Here is a 20,446-nt window from a genome sequence, read left to right on the forward strand (position 1 = left end):
AAGTGAATAGACAAAGGCTCCTTCCTTGAATATAGTGTGTGTTTGTGTGTGTGTGCGCGCGCGCGCACAGCTGAAAGAGGGATAACAGCTAACGTGAAACAAAATTAATTTGTCACCAGTGAAGAGGAAATTTACCATAGGACACCACTACCACACTGAGTTTCATTTGTTTCCAGGGCCGCCCAGAGGATTCAGGGGGCCTGAGGTCTTCGGCGGCGGGGGGCCACCGCCGCCAAATTGCCGCTGAAGACTCGGAGCAGAAGCAGCTCTGGGGGCCCAGGCCCCGCAAGAGTTTTCCGGGGCCCCCAGAGCAAGTGAAGGACCCCGCTCCAGGGGCCCCAAAAAACTCTTGTGGGGGCCCCTGCGGGGCCCGGGGCAAATTGCCCACTTGCCCCTCCCCCCCAGGCAGCCCTGTTTCTAAAGCAAGGTACCACACAATTGCCAGATGACATTTTTCAAGCGTTGTACCCTTTTATTTATTTAAGGAAAAATAGAACCTATAAAGCTTCTAAGTTTGGGCACATTTTAAAAATTCTTTTATGAAACTAGGCTGCAGGATCTGCCATGGTACTTGCGTTCTTCAAAGGTGGAGCTTTAGACTAGAACAGCACATCCAGTCACAAGGCAGGTGATATCACAATACTTTCAAAGCCTCTAGGCTGTCCCTCATCAGTTTGCATAATGCCTTCAGGATCTACAGTAAACATCCAAGGGCAGAGAAAGAGCTACGGTTTTAAAGTCAACACCCACCTGACGGCCATACGTTCCCGGTAATCCAGATCATAGCTCTGCATGGAGTCCATGCAGGAGTCCCGAGACACACCCTGCTGCTGCAGGCGAGAGGGCACAGTGAACTGGTGCACAGAGGCGTTGGGCTGTGAGATTGTGTGGTAAGGAGGAGGAATGCTGTTGCTGGTCTCACTGCGGTAGTCACTGTCTCTATCATCCACTGCACTATCAGGGTCTTCCAAGGCTAAGAAACAAACGTAGTTAGAGCACAACTCACCAATTCCACTCAGATGGGATAGCAGAGCCCATTTCACACTTCAAATCAAAAAGTCTTTTAAGAGGCCTTTTCTGTCCTAAAGGCAATCCAGCATATGATCTCATGTTGTTCAAATTTATTCTGAAGAATTCCCAGTGTACCTTTCCTTCTCTCTCATTTGCCAGCTCCTCAGACGAACATTTACTTTTTTTGTTTTCCCTTCAACCACTCTGACAAATAGGAGCATAAGATGCTTTTAATTTAGGAAACTTTGTTGGATTCCTTTACTACAGTTGCAAAAAACCCTAATAAAAACAATTCAGTTGTCAGAGAAGTACATTCCCCTGTGCGAAGTTGAGTCTGCCCTGAGGATTTTATTTTACTCTCTCTCATCTAGTGACTGATTTTAAAAACCCAATCAAACCAGAGGAGCAAAAAAGGAAATTAATGAAAGCTTCTAACTTGCTTCCCCTTTATATGTTTACAATCACTGTATCACTCCTTTCAACATACTTTACCGGTATCAAAAATGTTTCATTTCTTTCAGGGACAGAGAGATTGTTGAAAGGCTATCATACGCTTGTCAGTCAAGAGGAAAGTCAAAATCAACTAGCAGTGTAACTCTGCAGTATACAAGTTATTTCTTCTTATTGTAATTGCTACATTTAACACATTCCTGTAGCTACAGTTAATTGTCACATTTCGAACCTTGAAGAAGTAAATACAAATGACTGTAGTGCAAATACCATCGCAACAAAAAAGCTCCCTCCACATATTGCACCTCTCCCTTGAAAGGCATTGCAACTTAATAACCCTTCCAAAAAGGAAGAAAAATGAAAGTTCTAGTCTGACATCTTCCCCTTACATCTGTTCATGGCCTAAAAAATAAAGCTCCTACTAGGCCGTGCAGTATGGCAACTTTATCTTTGCAAGTTTCCAGTCAATAAATAGAGAACAGTGATAAAGCAGGTGAAGCGCATTGCTAACATGCTTGACAAAGAAAAATCACAACCATCAGCCATTACTCCTCATGACCACCACTAGCACCAAAGCCTAAATAAAAAGGACAATCAAATCCAAGCTCTGTCTGAGAAGTTGATTCCGTAGCCATGCATGCCTCAGTCACCATCATCATAGCACAGACTGATTGGGACTGAGCAAGGAAATCAAAGTACTGGTTGGTTTCTTTGTTTGCTTTCCTCATTTCTTTTACAAACAAATGCAAGTTTAATTCTGGAAATTCCAGACTGAAATTATCCACAGTAGATGGATACATGTTTTCCACTGAAGCTTTCATTTCTTTTGACTTAACAGTTTCTATTGTTTCATATAATTTAAGGTTTGCTATTACTGAAAATCTGTTTCCCTTAATATCGTGTAAAAGGTATAGTAATATCCTGACATGGAAGAAAACAAAAATCACCTCCACTGGAGAACATGTCAGCACATCTAGTTGAAATCTCCTTCAAACAGGCTTTCTATTCATAAACCAAATCTAGTCAATTTGATTGTCTTCAATGAACATAGCGTATAGTCTTCTGCTTCTTAATAGGCTAATGTTATGCAGTTCTTGTCAGTCTCCATACACTAAACAAAAATGAATTACTATTATGTTGAATTGTTTGGATTCATTAAAAACAAAGAGGTGCCAATCTTGCACTCTAGGTGGAAAAGAAAAACTGGAACCCCATAACATACAGTAACAGAGTAACCATGCAGCAAAAACAAACTAAAATATCAACAATTTCCCCCTTACAACACTCAGTCTTGGAAACCTTATCAACTTAGAAAAGGATTTTAGAACTGCTCACTCCTCAAAAACAACTACTGTGTAAAAGCACCTCTGACAAGTTAAGTCCTAAATCTTTGGGGCAGTGACTGTCATCTGTTTGCCCAGTACTGAGCACAACAGGGGCCCCAGCCTCAGAAGGATAACACAGTGCTACTTTGAAGGTTAGCGTCGCCCCAGCTGACTTGCATCACACTAAAACAATGGCACTGTTACTGTACCCAATATTTGTATTATGGAAGCATTTGTGTGTCTCACTCTATACTAACTTAATATTTGGGGTTCCCTCGGGCAACTACTTAATGTTTTTCTGCAAACCCCTCAATTTAGGGCATATTGAATAATGCAGAAATGGTGCCACATCCCTCAGTGCAGCATAACCCTTTCCAGTTAATGCCCCTAAACCACCTCGCAATTATGCATTTGTATGGTCAGTCTTTCCAAGGACATTAGCTCACTACATGGACTGTAGAGAATCCACCTTACAGTACAAAGGGTAAAATTCTCCACTCTGAAGAGTTCCAATAAATATTCTGTTCTTCTGTAGCAATGGTGATGCACATTACATCTCAGTAAGGAGGCTCTCCCCCCAAGAGAGAATCACAGCAGTAATTTAGCGTTATCATAGAATCATAGAATTCAAGATCAGAAGGGACCATTATGATCATCTAGTCTGACCTCCTGCAAGATGCAGGCCACATAAGCCGATCCACCCACTCCTGAAATAATTCTCTCCCTTGACTCTGCTGTTGAATGCTCCAAATCATGATTTAAAGACTTCTAGTAGCAGATAATCCACCAGCAAGCGACCCCTGCCCCATGTTTCGGAGGAAGGCGAAAAACCTCCAGGGCCACTGCCAATCTACCCTGGAGGAAAATTCCTTCCCGACCCCAAATATGGTGATCAGCTGAACCCCGAGCATGCGGGCAAGACTCTCCAGCCAGACCCTCTGGAAAAAGGCTAACAATATCCTATCATTGACCCTTTGTACTAATTACCATTGTGGCACGTTACTGACCTATTGACTAAACCCGTTATCCTATCATAGCCATGTCGGTCCCAAGATATTACAGACATAAGGTGAGTGAGAATCTCTTTTATTGGACCAACTTCTGTTGGTGACAAGTATCAGAGGGGTAGCCATGTTAGTCTGGTTCTGTAGAAGCAGCAAAGAATCCTGTGGCACCTTATAGACTAACAGACGTTTTGCAGCATGAGCTTTCGTGGGTGAATACCCACTTCTTCGAATTCACCCACGAAAGCTCATGCTGCAAAACGTCTGTTAGTCTATAAGGTGCCACAGGATTCTTTGCTGCTTCTGTTGGGGAGAGAGACAAGCTTTCTAGCTCACAGAGCTCTTCTTCAGCTCGAAAGCTTGTCTCCCTCCCCAACAGAAGTTGGTCCAATACAAGATATTACCTCACCCTCCTTGGCTCTCTAAAAGCAAGAACTTAGCATTTGTAAAATTGTAGATTAAATTTAAGCATTAATCATCCAAGTTGATAGAATACACAGTATTTATAACATGTGGCACCAGGATTTCTCTATGTTATCATTAATGCACAACATGTGTAGTCTTATGGGTGCCAAGTTAGAGCATGTTTTAAAGAATAGGAGCCCATAACCCAGTGATAACAAGGAGGCTACACAAACATATACATCTTTGATAAACGCCCGGAGCATCTGCAGTATGTCTGGGGATGTTAGCACCACTAGAAAGCAAGACTGGTGGCAAGTATACTAATGATTTATGGCCAGATTCTGGTTCATTTACTTACGTTGAATAGCACCTTACTGCACAAGCAGCCCCACTTCAGTGCCTTGCTCCAGGAGTAGTTCCATGGACTAGTCAGTATGAGTAAGGCTATCAACATCAGTCTCTTAGACAGGCAGCAGTATGTTTTCATTTAGCAGAAGTGTGTAGTAAGATGTGGTGGTGGTGGTAACACCAGTGTATTAATATTCATTACTAAAAGGAATTTAATTCATCCTAAGAAGAGGAGGAGACTGACAACAACTTGCAGAAGCAGCTTTGCAGATACACTATCCATTCAATAGAAAGGACCAGGTATTAATGCTTACAGTGTTTAGCAAAATAATCTTCACACAAAAAAATAGGAATGGGATGACTTACAGCATCTTCTGCCTGAGGATGCTGATGCTCTAAGTTTTCCCATTCCAGCTAAGCCATCTCATTAAGAAGGTTATACTTTCATGTAGTCTTTGAAAACCAATATGTTAGTAACTAAAGATATAATGCTACACATTGGTAAAGACTTAAAGGAATTGCTTTAGGTAACTTCACATGCACCAAAAGCTCTCAGGGGATGCAAATAGTCTCAGTTTACAGTCCTACTGTGTAAAGGGGATAAACCTGAGCGAAAGGGAAGAGGCATGCTCTGCTCTGATAACTGAATATTCATGCATACAGTCAATATTTTATATATATACATATATATATATACACACACACACACAGAGCTATTGGACAAAGTCACATCACACAGAGAGATTGACAGAGTAAGGATCTAGAGCCTGAAAAGCAAGACACAAGAGACAGCAAGTGTACGTGTGAACTTTGGGGAACTGGCATATCCAAATCCAAATTCCCTATTTTCATCAGTGCAGTAATTCTGATGCCACTGCCACAGGGCAGAGAGCATTTCGTTATTTTTATACTGGTCTCAAAATAGTTTCCACCCATTGCTGCCCCAGCCATGTCAGTCGGGTTTACGTTTGGGCAAGTGGTTTTCTTCAAAAATCTTCTTTTCTGGGGGATTGACAGCACCACTGTTACAGGTTGCTTGAGGGTGAAACTGGCTATAAAAATCCTCAACCCAGGGCCAACTGCGAAGGAGGGGCTTCTCCCAGAATAACTTTAAACTGGTTTAGAATTGCCTGGTGGTTTTATGGCAATTTCTTGTGCTGTCCCTTGAGAGTTGGGATCCAGTTCCCAAGCTTGATCTCACTCCTAAGGATATTGCAAGCAGTGATAAGAGCAATGCAGTGTGCCAAGTCCTAGGACAAGGGAGAGGGGAGAGAGTGCCTTGAATTCTGCTCCAATGATCTTACACCCCCTCACCAAAGAGGAGAGCCATTTAAATGACTCCAGCTTCCTTAAACCTTTAAGTGACTGTTGGGGAAAAGTGGAGAGTAAAGTGTGATGAATGAACAGGGACTGTTACAATCTAGTCTCACCTCCTGCACACAGAGGCCATAACTTCTTGCTGAATAAGACATCACTTTTACAAAAACATCCAGCTGGGCAAAAATATTTTGTCAAAGGAGAGTTAAAACTGATTGCATGTGGTCACTTACGTTAAAAACTTGAAAGCCAAAAATGAGTTTAAGTACAATTTTCGAGGTGATTAGTTTATACAGGCTATTTTACATCACTGGGCACTTAAAGGACACCAGAAACTTGAAATCTAGTCAATTTGAAATAAAGAAGTTAACAGTTTCAGATATTTCACCTGCCACTGAACCTCCAGTTTGGGGGATTTTACAATCACATTTTCCATTTTTTTTTTAAATCCCTATTGCTAAAAGAGCCACAGTAACCAGTAACCTGACTGACTAACCAAGGAAAACAGTTAAGCTTACAATACACAAGGGGCTGCCAAACCACAATGAAAACAGAGATTATCTTTTTTCTAATCTTCCCATGATGATGATCCAGGTGTTAATTCTGGGTGGCATTTTAAAAGCCTGCCCCTTCCAAATTCAATGTTAAAATACCACTGACTTCAAGGGAAGTAGGGACAGGCCAACACTGAGCACTCCTGAAAACCTCATCCTAGAACAATACATAGAATATTTTCAGAGAGAAGTCCCATTTAGATTGGCTGGATCCTTTAAAAAAAAATCTAAACAAGCAGATGGAATCTAGACAGTTAAATAGTCAAGACATCCTCTAGGCAGTCACAGTATGGCACACATTGAAACAGAGGTATCTAGAAGCAAAGCAGAATGTCTACACCTCTCATCACAGCCTGTTTTTTAATCTGGATTGAGTATGCAGTAACAAATAGCTCAGAGGTTCCTGGCTTTTGTCCTTTTCTATCATAGCCTTCCCATTAAGTTAGTTTTCTAATTTAATACTCTGGGATGACATTTTTTTCAACAAGTATCTCTTAGTCAATGGATCTTCCAAGAAGCTGAGTACTTGTGTTCTCTGCTTAGCAGTCAGCATCTCCCCTATGAGAGGGAACTTTGTGGCGAGAACTAGTGGACTTGCACACTCAGTTCAAAGTACAGGAAAGACAGAGAAAGGTCCTATTTCCAAAACAAGGGAATATAAATTCCACAGAGCAATCTGGATTTTACAGCAGCTTACCCAGCAATGCTGGGAAACTCTCACACAGCGGCATGAGAATAATACCAATTCCTCTCCGAATTTGTAGCAAACAGGTTTAAAGTGATGAAGTGTTACCTACTTTGAGACATAAGCAATGCATGTATAATATTACATTAACAGCATCTTACCAGATGATCAGCTAAACTAGGCAAGATGCAAGAGAATACATATCATTAAGGCAATTATCTTACAGCAAAATCCTCCTACTCTCCCTTTCTCCAATGACTTGTTTCAAATGTACTGTGTAGGACATGAATTGTATTCGCACACCATTTTCTACTCTCACTGTATGCAGATTAATGTATCAAGTGGACAGATAATGTACTCAGTGGATGTTAACTCCAGCAAACTTATAGAATATACTGGAAAGGAGGAAAAATATTAATCCCTAACTGAAGGGAAGGCCAGTACTTTCTAAAGCTTTCCCTCCCATGATTTGCATATGAAAATGAAGTTCTCTTAAAATCTTTGATCTTTATCATTTAAAAGTAGATGGAAAATCTAATTATTCCTTAATTGATGCTCCATACCTATTGAAAGTAAATCTCCCTAGCTATTCAGAAATCTAGTAAATTGTGTGCAAGGCTAGAAGAGTGTACCATAGGGATGAGTTTTAAACCCTTCTTTATTGGGGATGGTCTGAATAAATATGAATCTGATTTCATACCAAATAGTAAGTAAAATGTGCCAAACCAGAGAAGTGGAGCTGCCAAAGGAACAGGGAACTCCAGAAAATAAAGGGCATTTTTATTCTCAAATGCTCCATCAAAACAAGAGGTCATGTTCCCATTGCTGTAAGGAGGCACAATATGTTTGGCAGACCCTATAGAATGCAGTGTATCTGGATATCACCTGACTGGTCTGACTTGTGTACCACCTTCCCCAGAGAGAACAACCCACTGCAGGACCATCAAGCACAGGAGAGAGAGAGAAGCAAGTGGCAATGTAACAGGCTGGTTTGTCCGCTGTAAGGAGGGGGCAGGGAACTCAAGGCCAGCCATCCCGTTCCATAACATGGCCTCTTTAAGGGAGCAGCAGACAAGCTGGGCAATGGGAACCAGGTTTAATTAAGGAGCTACCTCCTGAATAGGATAAAACCCAGCTGTCAGCTGACTCCAGGGGAGAGAAGGGAGCTTCATGAAGCAAGGCTGAAACCTGGCTACAGGTGGGCTGGGGAAGCCAGCTTGAACCACTGCATAGCCTCAAGACTGTGAGCTAAGGAATTCCTTACCTAGGTGTAGAGGTATGGACCTAAAGGGGCCACAGAAGACTATTTTTATAAAGACTTAATTGGACTCCAGGCAGGGGAATATTACTTTAAGTATCTAGAGCCGCAAACAAGTCAGTTGGGAGAAGCAAGAGGGAACAGAGGTGTCCCTGCAAGGTTCTACTGTGCCACCAGGGGACATGCTCTGGGACAGCACCCTGCCACCAGCAACCTTTGGAGAGAAAAGGTGGGTGAGGTAATCTCTCTTATTGGACCAACTTCTGTTGGTGAGACAAGCTTTCAAGCCACACTGAACTCTTCTTCAGGTCTGGGCAAATTCTGACATTTTAAATGGTTTCTACTCAGCATGGTATGTGATGCAGCAGACAATGGGCAAAAGGGTAGTAAGTTTAGGGGAAATTGACTATATGCTAAGTAAAATACTATTTTCTTCAATCTGGAATTCTCTGCAACAAGGGGATGTGCAGAGAAGTACTGTGACAGGATTATAAGGGGACTATTAATTGACCATTAATGTTTTACTTAAGGAAGCCGCAAGAACGATATGGGTAATTAAGCCTCATGCTTTGGGTCATAAGCTAATCACTTTGTGTTAGACAGGGAATTCCCCCCTGCTGCTGCATACAGCAGCATTATAGAAGAGATTAGCTCTCCCAGGGTAGAGGGCATGGCTTAAACTAAGATGAACATATTTCCCCCAGTGACAGACTGAATAGAAAAAACACTAAGAATTGTTTATATTGGTCCAAAGTAGCATAACTAAGACTAATGGGATAAAACTGAACAAAAGAAATTTTAAGCCAAATATGAAATACTTTCTAACAGTAAGAAAGCTACCGATAAAGGAACAGTCTTCTCAATGGAAGCAGTAGAAGCCTCATTACTTAAGTGATTTAAAACTAGACTGGACCAGACCCTCCTTGATGAGAATGTTTGGCCAGAGGGGGCTGGATTAGATGATTTACTGTGATAGAAATCAGAGATGAAAAACACCTATTATCTGATATGAAAGCATCTCCTTACCTCCTACCCTTATGTCTTCTGAATCTAGCATGCCTGTCAGATAGTGATCCCTGTGTACAGTAACACAGACACAGAGTTGAGAGTACACACTGGCCAGAAAGGAGAGAACCAAATTGCCTGGTTGTTGGAATTCCTTCTGACTAGGGATGGATTTGTGTCTTGATATGTCTGCTGGGCGTTACAGCACACTATGTTAAGTCCCACAAGTTTCCCCTCTACATAAGGATCTCCATTCTGGGTTAGACCAATGGTTCATCCAGCCCAGTATCCTGTCTTCCAACAGTGGTCAATGCCAGATGCTTCAGAGGGAATGAACAGAACAGGCAATTATAGAGTGATCCATCCCCTGGCGGCCAGTCCTTGCTTCTGGCAGCCAGAAGTTTAGGGACACCAAGATCATAGGGTGGCACCCTTACCCATCGTGGCTAATAGCCAACAATGGACCTATCCTCCAGAAACTTATCTAATTTTTTTTTAATCCAGCTATACCTTTGGTCTTCACAACATCCCTTGGCAATGAGTTCCACAGGTTTAATGTGTGTAGTATGAAGTGCTTCCTTTTTTTTGTTGTAAACTTGCTGTCTATTAATTCCATTGGGTGACTCCTGGTTCTTGTGTTATGTGAAGGGGTAAACAACACTTCCCTATTCACTTTCTCCACACCATTCATGATTTTATAAATTATTAAAAGTGTCTTTTTTTCTGTAACAGCTCCTTTTCCTGTTTAGTCATTGTGGCATTTTTGGTCCTCTTCCCCCCCCCCCCCCCCCAATTTGGGGTATACATATAGTTTCAGCTGTATTATAGTTTGGGTGTTTTTTTAAGTTTCCATGCTACTTGGAGGCATTTCACCCTTGTGACTGTTTCTTTTGATTTAACTAGCCTCCTCATTTTTGTGGTAGTTCCCCTTTTGGAAGTTAACTGCTTTGGTGGTGGGTGTCTCAGCTATTTTCCCCCTTTCGAACCTGTTAGATTTAATTACATTATGGTCAGTATTGCTGAGCAGTTCAGCTGTATTCACCTCTTGGACCAGATTCCATGTGCCACTTAAGACTACATCAGGAATTGCCTCTCCCTCTGCGGGTTCCAGGACTGGTTGATCCAAGAAGCAGTCATTAGCAGTGTCTAGAAATCCCCTCTCTACCTCCCATCCTAAGGTGATACATTCCCAGTCAATCTGGGGATAGTTCAAATTCCCCATTTTTACTGGGTTTTCTGTTTCTGTAGCTTCTCTAATCTCCCTGAGCATTTCACAATCACCATCACCATCCTGGTCAGGTGATCGGTAGTATATTCTTACTGCTATGTTCATATTATTCAAGTATGGAATTTCTCTCCATAGAGATTCTATAGTACAGTTTGAGTCCTTTAAATTTTTCACTATATTTGATGCTATGCTTCTTTCACATATAGTGCTACTTCCTCACCAACATGACCTACTCTGTCATTCCTTTATAAAGTATATACTTTATACCCTGGTATTAGCATGTACCATTGATTATCATCATTCCAAGTTTCCATGATGCCTATTATATCTATATCCTCATGTAATACCAGGCACTGAAGTTCACCCATCTTAGTATTTAGACTTCTTGCATTTATATAAAAGATACTTATAAAATGTTTCACTATTTAGTTGTCTGCCTTCACATGATGTAATTGAACAGGACTTTTTCATTTGACTGTTTCTCTTCAGCTCCTACATGTAATTTATCAATTTCTATCCTCTCCTCTTGATTAAGATAGAGAATCTCCTTTAATAAATCCTCCTCTAAGGGATGTCTCTGACCAAACTATGTGCTCCTCCACACGTCAGCTTTCCCCCAGCCTTTAGTTTAAAAACTCCTCTATGACCTTTTTAATTTTACATGCCCGCAATCTGGTTCCACTTTGGTTTACGTGGAGCTCATCTTTCCTATACATGCTGCTCATTTCCAAAAAGGTTCCACAGTTCCTACCAAACCTAAATCACTTTTCTGAATACCATTGTCTTGTCAACACATTGAGATCCTGCAGTTCTGCCTGTCTAACTGGCCCTGTGCAAGGAACTAGAAGCATTTCAGTGAATGCTACCATCGAGGCCCTAGACTTTAATCTCTTTCCTAGAAGCCTAAATTTGTCCTCCAAGACCTAGGTCACTGGTACCATTATGTACCACGACCACTGGCTCCTCCCCAGCACTGCATATTATTCTATCTAGATGTCTCAGTAAGTCCTCAACCGTCACACCTGGCAGCACTTCATCATGCAGTTCTCTTGGCCATCACAAACCCAACTATCTATACTTCTAACAACCGAATCCCCCATTATTACTACCTGTCTCTTTGTAATAACTGGGGTACCCTCCCTCCGAGGAGTATCCTCAGTGCAAAAGGATACCATGACATCATCTGGAAGAAGGGTCCCAACAATGGGATCACTTCCCTCCACTCCAATTGGATGTTCTCCTTCCCTGAGACTTTCATCCTCCTCAACAGCACAGAGGCTGTCAGACCATGGGTGGGGGTGGGACCACTCAACTGTATCCCAGAAAGTTTCTCTGTTCCTCTCTCAGTCTCTCTTCCTCTCCCCAGTTTAGCCTTCTCTCCTCAACAGCACAGAGGCTGTCAGACCATGGGTGGGGGTGGGACCACTCAACTGTATCCCAGAAAGTTTCGTCTGTGTTCCTCTCAGTCTCCCTTAGTTCCTCCAGTTTAGCCACTCTGGTCTCAAGAGTCCACACTCTGTCTGCTTGCAACAAATGCACACAAATGCCATCAGCCCACGAGGAAGGTAATCATACATGCTGCATTCAGTGCAATAACCTGGATACTCCCCACTCTTCTGCTGGACATCTGCCTGCTTTATTTTTACTCTCATAGGGTTTTTTCACTTGTCTGTCTGTTTTTATGTGATTTTTTTTGTTTATTTTGTTTTTCTTTTTTGGGGGTGTTTATTGGTCCAAATTTAGAGAATGTTTATTAGGTGTATCTGGCTCTCATGCTCCATCTGACAAACACCCCCGTTTGCTCCTCCTGTTCACTAGCTTCTCTGGTTGCCTGTGAGCTGGCATTTTAAACACATTCTCCTTGAGTTAGCCCCACCTGCATGTTCAGCAATCCTAAAGAGATTAGGGATCAAAGAATGGCAGACTAGTGCCTTGTTAGGCAGCGCAGCCTTGCCCGGCAGCACAGCCTTGCCCGGCAGACCGCTGTGTTCAGTGTTCAGCCCCCCCAAAGAGGCACAGGGCAAGCAATCACACAACAGACAAATTAACAGACAATCTCTACTGTATACAGAGTCCACATTTGTCAGTTGCCAGAGTGTTATTCCTAAAGCAGCTGTTTTGCCTTATTCTTAGAAAAGGAAATAAGTTTTGGTATTTGTTGGCAAACACTGACTTTCTAATGGAGGTCACGGTCTTCCTGCCCTGCTCTACATTGATTTAAAAGGATGTAGCTGATGAAGGCAAAGGCACAAAGTAATGTTTCCACCGACAGTGCTGTCACTTCTGTTTGCCAGTTTCACAAACAATGACTTCTGCTTAAGGGTGAAGGTTGACAAGGTGTACAGGCAGCTAATGTGTTGCATCTCTATATGACCCTGAGGTGTATTCCAATTCTGCTACTGGTTGCTAGACTTCTTAACCCAAAATCCTATTTTAAAAAATAGACTGTTCAAGAACATGGCCAGAGCAAGATAACGAATACAAAATCAAAGGGGGAATAGGATGATAATACACACAAACATGAAGCTCCCATGAAAACAGAAGGAAAGAAAACAGAAAAGGTTTTCCTATATGCATGAATATCCCTGATATTCTCATGCTGGAGCATGCTGCAGTGCTACAGAACCATGGAACTTGCAAGAAATTAAACTGTTACATACTCGGCTGCTCTTGCCATCCGAAATAACTCCAGTTGCCTGGGTGTAACACAAATGGCAGCAAAGAATAGGAGTGGAGAAAGAAAGCTTAGAAAAAGGGAGAGTTTTTTCCATGCATTTTAAAATGTCTTAGTTTGCAAAACAAACATATAACAGCACTTATTTGTAACATTCTGCATCTTTACTAGCTTACTGACCTACCTCTCCTGGGTACTTGTAAACCACTCTGAACATTAAGATCACTATGTAAATGCTAAGGATTATTAAAGTATTATATTCCCATTACCAATTGGTAGCATATTTACAACACACTGCTTCCCAGTCAGGAGCACTGAACTCGGTACTTTCTAATTCCCATGTGTTACCATGGTTCCAATCAGTATTGTCCATTAACAAAATCAAGAGAGGAAAGAGAGTGGTCCAGTGGGAACACCGAACTAAGGGCTCAGGAGACATGGATTTTATTCCCAGCACAGCATGTGAATTAATGTCTCCATTTGTAAATCAGGATAATAGTACTTACCTGTTTGCAATAGTACTTTGAGATCGGCAGATTAATGTAGCACAGGATTAGTGCAGAAATGCTGCTCTGTGCACAAACTATACTCGGCAGACTCTTTTCTTAGCTTCAATCATTATAATGAAATATACTGTTCCAAAACACAGGACTTCTATAGCACTTTATACATCCAGAACACAGTTCAAACACTTCTCCCTTATACACCTAAGCAAATATCTCCATTTGGCAACTAGTGAAACTGAGGCAAAGCACAGTGCAGAAACTTGACCAAAGCTACACAACAAGTTAGTAGCAGGGCAAGGATTAGAACTCAGGACTTCCTGACTTCCAGTTGGGTGCTCTGTCCTCTAAACCACACTGTTAATCAAGGCCAGAATTTGATGTAGTTAAGGTAAGCGGTACATAACTTGACTACTGTACAGATCTCTTCCAGTAAAGTTTGAATTACAAACAGCATGCAGATCTAAACAAAATCAAGGCTAATATTTATAGAAATTAGTGTTAATTGTGCTTTAAAGAGAGTCTGGAAAGTTGATTTGACAGTTCCATGTTTAATGACTATTATTTCCATATCATGTGCACTCAGGTAACGAAGATTCCCCCCTGCTCCTCACTGCCAGCCTTGTAAACTCTGGCTGGGATCCGAGGGCTGGTCCACACACAAACTTGCAAAAAAAAAAATGAATTAAAACAGTTAGTTATGTAGGTACAAGTTTCTGTGCAGACATGTCCGATTACAAACAGTAATATTCGCTTTAGCTAAAACAATGCAACAAATCAACCTTTAAATAACCCAACTTTAGCTATTTGAAAATCAGTATCCACGCACAACTTCCACCCAAATAACGGAAGCCACTTTTCATCATCATATTATTGTGTTATCTGGGTACAAGTTTGCATGCACACCAGCCATTAGAGTTAAACTGGCTCTTTCCCTCTTCTCCATCAGTTATAAAGATTCTGTGGGCCAAATTAGCCCCTCACATCATCCGAGCAAGCCCAGGTCCTTCAGATCACGCCCTCTAGGAGGCCCATTGAAAGCAATGGGTTTGCACAGGTGTGACTAATTGAGGCTTCAAATCCAGCTCACTCCTGCTTATGCTCTACAAAAATTAGCAAAAACAGAAAAACCTATGAACACTAGGTTGTTTCACTAAACTGAGCAGATAGGACTGACTGAATATGCACTGGGAGCAAACACGGTGAATTAGAAGATATTTTTACTGAGTCTGCATGTAAAGAACCGTAAATTAAATAAGTGAATAGTTAAGCAAATAAAGTTAAATACTAGAAGCTTGATATCCAATTAACTATAAACCTCAACCAGGTTCAAAGTGCAGAGTGCTAGCAGACCTGCATCCAGAAGTCAAACATTATCTCAGTCACTAGCAACACCTGTGACAAAACGGCCACTGAAACACCAGTACTTGACAGACCAAGCCAGAGTGAGAATTTCAGCACAGACATGCCTATCTGTGTCAGAAGCCTGCTAACCCAACCTGGCTAAAAGTGTATGTGACCCTAATCCAATGCCTGGTAAGGGCAACTGGAAGCCATTGTTGTCTGACATTTCTCGGACAGCAGCAAAAGTCTCTCTAAATAGAAGAGGCCTAATGAATACATTTTACTGACATCTGAGCCTATTTCTGAGGAAAGAAAAGGACAGTGAATAAATGTGAGAAGAACAAGCCTGGGAGGGCAGAGAGAATGGGAGCAGATAGCAAATGAGATCTAGCCAGGGAAATAAACTGAAGGAAAAGGAATAGAAGAGAGGCGAAAGTGAAGAAAGAGAGAGGAGATGCAGAAAATAGAAGTCAAGAGGAGGAGAAGACAAGGGCAGAGATACAAGCAATAGAGAAGAGCAAGCAAATGGTAGGACTTGGCGCGCACACCAATTTATTTTTCTTTATAAAGGAGTATGGTCTGCAGATACAGGGTAGAACACATAATAAAGTGTTCCCTTCCTTATTAATTTGGAAGCCAGATCACCATATCCTATATATAGTCTTGGTAACTGGGAATGAAATCCAGAAGCCCTAAACTCCAGTATCACACTCTGTCCAATAGCCCATAGCTGCCCCATGGCTACTGAGTAACCATTAGCTGCTAGATAAAAGGAGAGGTTCAATTTGTCACAGGCAAATAGCAGGCGAACTGTAATGGCTGAAGCAATCAAGGTGCGGACATTTGCAGATGGAATAGTTATTAGAATTATAGCCCATTTGTGAACCAGGGACTGTACAGCCGCGCTGTACTCAGACCTGCTGCTGCTAGTCCCATTTAAGATACAATATACTTGCATTTATTAATAAATTAATCCATACACACTATCCCAAAGACCTTGTTGGAAATAGTATGAACAAAATTACCATCATCAGAAAGCAACATGCAAGTTAAAACAAAAAACAGAGGCCCAGCAAACAACCCCAAGTCCCACCCAGAGACAGACTATAAACAAAGAACACTCCCAAAACTAGACACAAACGACCTCCTTTCGTATGAGGACAATGATTTACTCTGACCTATGTGGAAGGAAATTCCAGGCCATTACAGGAAAAGAGGCTTGAAAATGTCTGACGTTGTCAGCAGATGTAGGGGTTGGAGGCACAATAGCCTCATCAGGGGAAGAGGAAGAAAAATGTACTGTTGGAGGAGCTTCCTCCTCCTGCTCTTCCTCCTCAGTCGGTACTGGCAGAGTTTCCATCTCTGGAGAGCTAGAGACCAATGGAGGAGGAAGAGGTGTAGGTCTCCGGCTTTGCTCCATAGGGGGTTTCCCAAATTGTGCCCTGTACATGGCCCAAGGGTCCCAATATGAACAATGTGGAGGAAGCGGAACATGTGGTTGCATCCATGGTGGTCCATACCAAGACTGTGCATATTGAGGAGGAGTAGGTGGGAATCTGTCTGGCAGACGAGGGAGCAATGGAGCCTTCCTTCTCCTCCTCATCGCTGGGGAAGGGAGGTGCTGTCCTCGGGGCAGAAAGGGAGGAGTGTCATGAGTCTGGAGATGAGGGTGAAAGTGGGGGGAGGTGACATCAAAGGAGAAGCGACTCAGAAGTGTCTGATACCAGCAGGTCTTTAGAGTATTTAAACTCTTGTGGAGGAGGAAAAAGCACCATCGGTGCCGATGTATGACTTGGTGCCAAAGGAAGGATCTATTCCCCTAAGGTGTCAGTAAATGGAGCCAGAGACTTGGCCGGTGCTGACAGTTTTGATGGTGCCGATGGCTCCGAGTGTATCAAAATGGACATCGGTGCCGGCACTTTTGCCGGTGCCATAGCTCCTGCAGTTGGCTTGTCTTGATCTCCAGACATGAGACATGGTGCCGAGGGCTGGCCATTTAGGGTCTTCAGACATTTTCTTCTTTCAGGTACAGGAGGTACTCAGGCAGGCCCTGAAGCTATGTCCCTTGTTAGATGCTGTTGAGGCAACTGATCTCGCAGGGGCCAGTTCTGGTGGGCTGTGCCTCAAAGTGTAAGGATGAAGCCCGTTTCTCCTCGTCCGAGTGAGAAAGGGACGAGGGGAGTGAAGATCAGCAAACAACCTGGCAGAACGTGAGGGCCTCATGGGGAGAGTCTGGGTCTGGGTCTGATGCAGGCCACAGTGGTTTCTCCATGAGGAGAAATTTTAAGTGAATGTCCTGGTCTTTTCTGGCTCTGGCCATCAGACCAGGGCAGCAAGAACATTTTTGTGGAACGTGTCCTGCTCTCAGACAATGACTACACTGTGGGTGGCTGTCCGTTACCAGGAAGGCAGCCGCGCAGGAGACAACTCTTAAACATGGGGGATCCAAGCATAAGGGAGAGGGGAAAAAGCTTCCCGGGTTGGAAGCGGTGGGACAATGAAACCTAAACTATGAAATAACCGAAGATAAAGTAAAAAACAAAACAAATTAGAATAGAAGTAAAGAGAAGAATACTAACAACACTACAGCTAACAGGTAAGGCACTAACTACTGAGGGGACAGGAGACGCGGGGTCTGCTGCAAGTTCCGTCCAAGACCAAAGGCAGTAGAGAAGGAACTGGGGGCAGTCGGACAGCACAGCGCCATATATACGTCCTGCATGCAGCGTGAGAGGGGCGAGGTGCACATGTGCAATCAGATGGGCATTGCTGATGAAAATCTCCAATCCAAGGAACAGGGGTGCTGCCACACCTACAGTGGAGCACCCATAGGGACACCACTCAAAGAAATGTCAATAAGCATTTCCTATTGAAAGTGCTTATGGTAATAAGGGAAGGGATTTTTGAAACTTCTTTCCCTTTCCATTGTGACTGTAAATTCAATGATACAGCTATCTATTTTTTTATCAGCAGCTGCTGCGGCCTCAGGGTTGCCCCTTCCACGCCCACAAAACAGATGACTGATGAGAAGGAGAAAGAAGAGGACAAAGGAGGACATGTTCAGTGAGATCCTGCAGGCCATTGCTGCATCAGACCGTGAACATAGGACCTAGAGGGCTAATATGACCAACAGCACGGAGAAGGAAAGAGCAGACAGAAGAAAGGCCCAGCAGGACAAAGAGGGAAATGCACCAGGACATAATGTGTCTTCTCAAAGAGCAAACTCAAATGCTGTAGAACCTGGTTGGCTTCAAGGTCCAAAAATCCTGGACTCTCCACCTCTGATGGTCCTTGAAGAACTCCATGGTCACTACTCCCTACCCCACTCCCAACCTACCACGTAGCATCACAGGCCACATCCTTACCCCTACCATTCCACACCAGCAGAAAGCTAGGAAAACCACAGCTTCATATATACTGACCTGTGAGAACCACAGCTGCTGTATCTGCAGCCACAACAGACTACATTTGTGGACTGAAATGATTGCCACCGGTCCAATTTTAAACTTCTACTCCATTAATGTATGTTAACAGTTTGTATTGCATTGCCTGTGTATTTTTACACACTGTTTTTTGCACCATTTTTGCCACTCGATACATTTCTATTTTTGGAGACTAAAATGACTTCTTAGTTCAGAATACACATTGCAGAATGCACAGAGGTATTCAAAGCACACAGTGCCAGTAAATGTACAGCAAGCACCTCATAATTCAGAACTTCAGGAAAACACCTAGTTCTATGTACAGCAAGCATTACCCAATTCCCAGCAGCACCCAAAGCTCCAGGCCCAAAGAACAGTCCAGCAGAGAACACCACTGTTCTCACTCATTAAAGTGCTCTTTTAAAGCACTCCTCAAAATGAATAGCTCCATGATGAGCTCTTGTAATGGCCTTCTTTCTGGCTGTTCAAAATCAGCAGATGGCCAGTCCACCTCTACCCTCCATCCTGGCAGCAGCTTTTCCCCCTTTCCCTCACAGGCATTACACAGGATACAGCAGGCAGCTATAACCATTGGGATATTTTTCTCACTGAGCTCCAATCAAGTGTGTAAACACCACCAGCATCCTTTTAATCTACCAAAAGCATATTCAGCAGTCATTCTGCATCTGCTGAGCTGGCAGGTGGATCTTTCCTTGGTGCTGTTGTGGTAACCAGTGTATGGCGCCATGAGGCAGGGGAGAAAGGGAGAGGCTGGGACCCCCAGAATAGCTATTGGCATTTCAATGTCACCAATGGTAATCCACCAGCTGGGAAAGAATGTCCCTGCTTGCAGCTATCTGAAAAGACCTGTGTTCTTAAAGATGTGAGCATCAGCCCACATCGATATCAGTAACGCGTCCCCGGTGATCCACCAGCTTGAGCATAACCACAGACAAGTAGCCCTTTCTATTTAAGTGCTCTGTGGCAAGGTGGGCTAGTGTCAGAATAGGTATATGCATGCTTTATCACCCCACCTCAGTGCAGGAACCCCACGGATACAAACTGTGCACATGTCTCACACACTGCCAAGAGTCAGTCCTGCAGAGCAGGAGATGATAAATGACCCTATACACTTGCATGACAATAGCCCCCACTGTAGATTTTCCAACTCCTAAAATGATTTCACACTGACCAATACCAATCCAGTGTTGCAAGCTTCTAGAGTGCAATCACCACTCACTTCTCTGCTGTCAATGGCCTGGAGATCTGGGGTGAGCTCAGCACAAGAGCCAGGAATGCAGTCTTTCACATCTGAAAGTTATACAGCCACTCCTTGTTACCCGAAAGCTGAATTACAATACCCTAACCAGTGCCCCACAAATGCCATCAACAGCCTTGAATTGGTTTTCACTATGTCCCTTATCAAACTGTCCTTGAAGAAACTATCATGTCCCTCACTGTTGAGGTATTTCCTCCAGGTCTGCAAATACAGGAGAATTGTGAGTCCTGTATTTGCAACATTCATATTTGTAGTGCAGATTTCTGCAGGGTCCATGCTTCTGTCACAGATAATAGATACCAAAGAGTGCCTTGTGAGTCATTTCTATCCCACAACACTGAAAATTTCCCAAAAGGCATTACGCTGGACCATGGCGCACTGCGCTACTACCTGTGGTGCCCTAAATTTTCCATTGACGCAAGCATTCCCAGTGATTACAAGCAACCAAGTATGCATGGGCAATATGCAAACTTCGGCAGCTGTGCACCGATGTAACTTTTATCAACCAAAGTTTGTAATGTAGACATGGCCCTAGATTCTCTCAAACTCTGCTTTTGTTTTTACTAACACCTACTTAACTTCAGAGTCTGACATTTTGGATGAAAAAGACTGTGTCAAAGATTCAGCATATCCA

The 20,446-nt window shown here is 42.9% G+C and overlaps 1 protein-coding gene across 4 annotated transcripts in view; it reads right to left on the reverse strand.

The window, feature by feature from the left end:
* The window catches only part of UNC13B (unc-13 homolog B), a 354,256-nt gene that overhangs the window by 222,148 nt on the left and 111,662 nt on the right, over nucleotides 1–20,446 (reverse strand). For all 4 annotated transcript variants that reach the window (XM_039543401.1, XM_039543398.1, XM_039543403.1 and 1 more), the window contains one exon: nucleotides 751–973. In XM_039543401.1, the coding sequence (XP_039399335.1) occupies nucleotides 751–973 (223 nt within the window). The remainder of the gene's footprint in view (nucleotides 1–750; nucleotides 974–20,446) is intronic.

This window comes from Mauremys reevesii, linkage group 6 (assembly GCF_016161935.1).
Source record: "Mauremys reevesii isolate NIE-2019 linkage group 6, ASM1616193v1, whole genome shotgun sequence".
Classification (NCBI taxonomy): domain Eukaryota; kingdom Metazoa; phylum Chordata; order Testudines; family Geoemydidae; genus Mauremys; species Mauremys reevesii.